This window comes from Saccostrea cucullata, unplaced genomic scaffold, assembly GCF_032062105.1.
Source record: "Saccostrea cucullata isolate Sc308-1 unplaced genomic scaffold, CSIRO_AGI_Scuc_v1 ctg38, whole genome shotgun sequence".
NCBI classification, from domain to species: Eukaryota; Metazoa; Mollusca; class Bivalvia; order Ostreida; family Ostreidae; genus Saccostrea; species Saccostrea cuccullata.
Window position 1 is genome coordinate 374760 of NW_026937075.1, and position 6466 is coordinate 381225.

At 32.7% G+C, this 6466-nt stretch overlaps 1 protein-coding gene across 1 annotated transcript; it reads left to right on the forward strand.

The window, feature by feature from the left end:
* The first annotated feature begins 2666 nt into the window (after positions 1 to 2666).
* Positions 2667 to 5949, forward strand: LOC134247196 (protein FRG1-like). The gene is made up of 8 exons (XM_062729538.1): positions 2667 to 2880; positions 3430 to 3530; positions 4156 to 4281; positions 4456 to 4625; positions 4910 to 5014; positions 5197 to 5288; positions 5372 to 5482; positions 5825 to 5949. Exons 1-8 carry the CDS (start codon positions 2816 to 2818, stop codon positions 5859 to 5861), a joined length of 807 nt encoding a protein of 268 aa, XP_062585522.1. The 5' UTR covers positions 2667 to 2815; the 3' UTR covers positions 5862 to 5949.
* Positions 5950 to 6466: the final 517 nt, after the last annotated feature.

A 6466-nucleotide genomic window follows, 5' to 3' on the forward strand; every position in this document is an offset into this window, starting at 1 on the left:
TTTAATAATGTTGATTTTGATAAATGTGTAAAAATTACACTGGGTTCTCTTTTCAAAATGATGCCCGGAAAATATCTGCAAGTCCCATATAGATGCATTTGCCACAGGAACAAGTGCTTGTGGCATTTGCAATGGAAAGAATGCTACATGTAACATGTTTGTTATGATAAGGCAGTTCTGGAAGGAATGGACAAAAAGGGAACACATGTTAATCGTTTATCAGAATAAAAGATGTATATCGGTGAATAATAAACCAAAAAAATATATTCATAAAATTTATGGACAATGATTTTACCCTTTAATATTTCAAATTCATATTTCGTATGACAGGGTACCGACATGTTTGACCTACTGACCTAAGAGTTTGAAGTTTACCAAACTTTATCCTTGACCATAACTTTTATATATGTTTGGTACTACGGCTATCATGCTTTACATGTGCATTCCTTATGACAAGATTTTATGTTGAGTACCGAAGTTATTGACCTTCTGACCTTGACCTCGAAAATTGATCTACTTTGAAAAAAGGTCTATCAGATGAGATTGACAAAATAGCATGAAATTAATTTAACTTTAAAGTGGATATTGACTTGTTAAAATTTTATCAATGTTTATAAATTTTGTAGTATATATTAGTTATTTTCAAATGCTTTGTATTTTAATTTTTTTCATAATTATTTTCACATATGGTAAAGTAGTCATACAAAAATACAAAAAATACAAAAAAACTTTAAAACCGTTTAGACCTTTTACTTAGAGAGAAAAAATATGAAAACTTTTAACTAATTTTAGCACAAATCTGTACTTCTTAGATAGGAATCTATCAAAAGCTAAGGAGGAACTTCAGACTTCTCATTCCTCAATAACTCTTAAAGGGGCATGGACACAGTTTCAGCCAAAATTTCAAAATTTATTTTTACCAATATCTAATTAGGGTCTTTCTAATGATCATCAAAAATTTGAACATCGGTTGTCGAGATACAAGACAGATTTAGAGCTCGAAACCTTTGTTATGTAAACAAAGTTAGTGTCATGTTTTTGTTTACACAGGTTAATATACTAATATATGTTCGTTCAAAGTAGATAATTTCAAATGAAAGTTGATTTTAAATACGATTCGATAGTTACTATTGATTTGCAGACTTTCATTTTGTTATAGATGTATTGCTATATGTAAACAAAAACAAGGCACGAGCCTTGCTCGAATTACGAAGAACTTTAAGTTCTGTATCTTGTTAATCAACAAATGATGTTCAAATTTTTGCTAATCAATAGATGATGCCTTAGGTATGAATTGTCAACATTAAAATTGGTTTAAAAAATCAGTTAAAACTGTGTCCATGCCCCTTTAAGGACTTTAAGAAAGTGGAAAATCACAAGATTTCTCAAAAGCCTATACTAATACACTATATACAGGCATTCCCCGGGATACGTAAATAAAACAAGCTTTTGATATAGACAACTGCCTCTTCAATAAAATTGGACTCAGAAATTTTTCACCTCTTGGGATTGGTCATCATCAAAATTGCATGATTGTATACATACGTACTCTGGAGTTGATGTTTAAAGGCTGCTGGAGTCCCCCATCTTCTAACAAACTGTTGGAATCCCAATGGACATTAATTGAGCCCCTTTAATTATTTAACCGACCTGTTGACTCCTATGAAGCAGAATTACTCAAAATCTTCTACATGATTTAAAGAAGATTACACCTTCAACACTCGGCCTTCAGCTCGAATTTAATACTAGTATATCTGAAAGTCGAGTTGAAGGTTACGTGCTGCAAGTGCTTTAATTCTTCTTCTCATGTACTTTTAAGATTTTGAGTAAATTCTGCTTCATGTAAGAATCAACAGGTCGACGACGTTTTATCAGTAAACATAATTATTTCCATACAGATGTCGACTCGATCCGTACTTCCAGTGAACATGAAATAAAATACACAACAGAGTCTGCCTCATCTGCTTCATATTTTAATGTTTTACTGGCTATAAACAACAAAAATCCAACTGACAACTAAATCATATGACAGTTTCAGCTTTCTATTGTCAATTTCCTTGTATGTAAAAATATTCTGCTATCACCTGAATGTGGTGTTTATGTCTTTAAACTCAACTTATTCGCTACTCAAGAGCTTTTCTTAATTCTGGCAAGTTTGGTTGAAATTGGCCCAGTGCCGACCCAGTTCTTCAGAAGAAAATGAAAATGAGAAAAAGTTTTACTACGACGAAAGCTGACTTCATATTAGAAGAGCTCATTTAAGCCTTCGGCTCAGGTGAGCTAAAAGTAAGACATTTTCAAAAATAAAAGGTAAAAAATCAAAAACAATTTAACTCGGATCACAAGGGGGTACCAAGCACCTGTGGTAGGTTATGATGTATTCAGAAATATACATATATATTTTTTTTTTGGTAAAATCACGCCAACCCCCACCCCTTAAGTCAATCTACATATCTGCATTGATATAAATAGATAACATTGCAGAACAATGATTGACGGCCATGGAGACCAACCATAAAATTCAGTTCCCTGCGCTTATTCAGATGGTAATAATATTGAATAATAATTGAGAGAAAATAGTTATTTGTAGCCGTAGGACGGAATATTTATTCTATAATAAAAGCATTAGACTCTGACTTCTGAAGCCACTGATTCCCGCTTTTTTTCTTTCGTGGCCAAAAGTTAGCTATTTCGGAATTATACGTACGTTATCACTCTGGATATTAGTAGAACCAAATATGGCTGCGCCCATGAATTTCAATAACTTTTAAAGTTTGTTTACCATTTTTTGCCACAGAATTTACTTTAAATAGATATGGCTGATGCCTACACCTTTGTCAAGGGCGGCAAGCTAAAATTAAAGGGCCACAAGGAGAAAAAGTATGTATCATATCAGCGTCAAAATTAAAAATAACTCGTGATATGAATTTTTCAGTTTTTTCCTGGCACGTAAAATGCCAAAATCGTTTTAAAGCCTGGAAAACATAAGATTTTTCGGACTACGTTTAAATATACAATGTTGAAAATATCATTCATATTTGTGGAATGTATTCTATACCATGTACTGTATGTTTCCACTCTTCATTAAATATACCCCCCCCCAAAAAAAAAAAACAAAACAAAACAAAAAAAAAAAAAAACAAAACAAAACAAACAAACAAACGTTTTAGAATTGTTTTTCACATGTTATGTTTTTCCCTTCTGCTTTGTTTGGATTTTTTCCTTGATATTAGAAGAAAAGTTTTCAAAGTTTGTCTAAATAAAGAAAAAAATTGGAATTGCTTGATATTCTTGATGGCTTTGGGAAACCTAAACGGTTTAGACTTTAGAGTGTTACTGTATTCTGATGCAAAGGGAGGAAATTAATTCTATTATAACTGTGAATTTTTTTGCAGTAAACAGTGGAAGTAATTGATGGATTTCTTTCAGACACAAGAAGCATAAAAAGAAGAGAAAGCATGATGAGATGGAAGACGTCTCAAAGACCTCAGGGGGTGCTTCCAGTACTGACCCAGACATGGTCGCTCACGGTAAGTCAACAGGGAGGGATGAAGAACAATAGGGAGGGTGAAGGACAAATTTATTGACACATTTTTTGGTACTTGCTAATTTCATACTGTGTTGAGCTAGGTCTTCAGAATTTAAAACAGATATTTACTGTTCATTTACTAGTTCAAAATCCAGGTTTCCTATACTATAGCTGATTGTTGATGGCCTGGATCTGGGACTTGAAGCTGCCTATTAAATTAAGGATGTTCAAATGACAGCTGATTATAATAAGGAGATCCTAATCCAATTCAGAAAGCTCTCTTGGCCTTCTGGTGGAATAAACCTTTCACCCATCCAATATCAATTATGCTTGTTCCAAATTTAGAAAATTTATTTATGATACTTATAAATAAAAGATTGTCACAACTACTTTGAGACCATGTCGTTTATCATGTATTGTTTAGTAAATAGATTATTGAGTAAATTATGGAACAACTTATTCAAAGAATTCATAAACCTCTAATATCTACAATATTATCAGCTAAAAAAAAAAAACAATCATGGAATACCAAAGTGTATAAAGCAAAGAAATTTTAAAAGTAACGATCAAGGAATTGTATAGAAAATAAGTATAACAATATTTCTTATTGTCTGGTTTCATTGTAGGTGGTTGGTGGGTAGCCAGGAATTTTGAAGATATAACTGGGAATGTTGCAATAGAGATCGGTGATAGTCGGTACGTGTCTGCAGTTGATAATGGAACATTTATACTTGGACCAGCAAGAGATCAAGGTATATTTTGCTTAGAGTGATACAAGAAACAAGGCTGAGGTTATTAAATTATTTAAACTTAAGAACTCAAGTCATAGTACTTGAAAATACATGTAATTGAGAACAGCGAGTTTCTTGTGTAGGGAGAAATCATTATCTCGGACCACATTATCATTTTTTATATCCTTCTGACAGGTGATGGACCAGAAGCAGAGGAAATTCTGACAGCTGTACAAGTGTCAGACACAAAGCTAGCTCTCAAGTCTGGTTACGGGAAATATCTGACTGTGGATCCTGATGGTGATGTCACAGGCAAGGCAGAGGCCATCGGAGTGCGGGAACAATGGGAACCAGTTTTTCAAGAGGTGAATATTTTTTTATATTTTAAATTAAGATATGCATGAATATTCTTGAGACATCATTTTTACTTGCTTTGCACATTGTAAAATCATCATTAATCTTTGAATTAGAAAAATCACATTTTAAAAATATGTATATGTGTCTCTTATTATAACAAATAAATAATTATTTATAACAAACTTGGCACATCAGTATCAAATACATGTATGTAAGGATAACTTAAAATAAACAATATATAAGGATTTACTATGTACAGTGTATTTATTTAAACAGTAATTCTTTTAAACAGGGGAAGATGGCTTTGAACGGAAGTAATGGAAAATTTTTGGCTGCAAACAGAGATGATGAAATTGTCTGTCTTAGTTCTAAGGCTGGGGAACAGGAGATGATTAAGGTATGAGTTTGAATTGATTGAGAAATGTTTCTTTTGATTTCTTAACTGTAAAAATAATACACAGTGAATTAAAAAAAAAATCTAGCAAAATCACATGACAGAGCATAAAATTGGAGGGAGATAACTCAAAAGCACTGATGAACTGGTACACATTGTCTTTATGGACTTTGAATTATTTTCAGATCAGATTAAATTTATCCTTAGAAGTTGATCCCATGGCCAATATTCCAAAAGAAGAGAGAGGCAAAGTCAAGGAAGCAGAAATTAATTATGTGTAAGATAAAAAAAAATGTTGTCTGAGTTATCAAATACAGAAGTACATACACATGTATTTAATTGTATTGATTATCTTTACAGGAAAAAATTCCAGAGTTTTCAAGACAGGAAGTTAAAAGTGAGTAAGGAGGATGTGTCTTCTCTTAAAAAGGCTAAAAAAGACGGGAACTTTCACGAAACACTGCTCGACAGGTAAGGTGATACATGCAACCGCAACATCAGAATAGGGCATACTCAATATTTCTTAAATACTGCACTAAAAACAATTAAAATTCACTTCAGATTCTAACCATCTTATGCACATTATTAAAGATGAAATGTTTAAAAGAATGAAGTGCATGTACATGTCCTGGTGTTTTTGAAAATGAAGCGCTATGATCATGTAAAGTAAAAAGAGAGAATTAGAAAAGCTGAAATTGTGACCCACTGTCAAATTTTTACTAGTAATAAATGTCTTCTGTAGTAATTTGAAATACAAGTGAACAAAATTCAGGTATTTCCAATATTGATTAAAGTAAAATTTTTAAATTTCAGGAGAGAAAAAATGAAGGCTGATCGTTATTGTAAATAATTCCAGCATGAATGTTTGCTTCAATGCAGAAAGTGTATAATTGCATGCTCTCCAAATTCAATTTGGATCAAATTTAAACAACTTACATTGAAAACCTCTTCAACTTTTTTAGCTCACCTGAGCCGAAGGCTCAAGTGAGCTTTTCTGATCACTTACATTGAAAACCTCTTCAACCAAACTTGCCACAAAGCATTTGGGTGAAGGGGATTATTAGGGCCAATTCAAGGGGAGATAATTGGCAATTAATGAAAATTTGGTGGCATGTTTTAAAAATCTTCTTCTCAAGAACCACTGTGCCAGGAAAGATGAAACTTATGGGGAAAAGTAGTGTAGTCAAGTTTGCATGTAGGGCGGGGCCAAAATCCAAAGTTTTACATAGAAATATATAGGAAAATTCTTTTAAAAATCTTATTCTCAAGAATGACCAAGCCATAATTCATCATATTTATATGGAAGCATCTTCAGGTAGTGTAGATTCAAGTTTGTTCAAATCATGACCCCCGGGGGTAGGGCAGGGCCAAAATGGCCGACCAAAGTTTTACATAAAAATATATAGGAAAATTCTTTAGAAATCTTCTTCTCAAGAATGACCAAGCCATAATTCA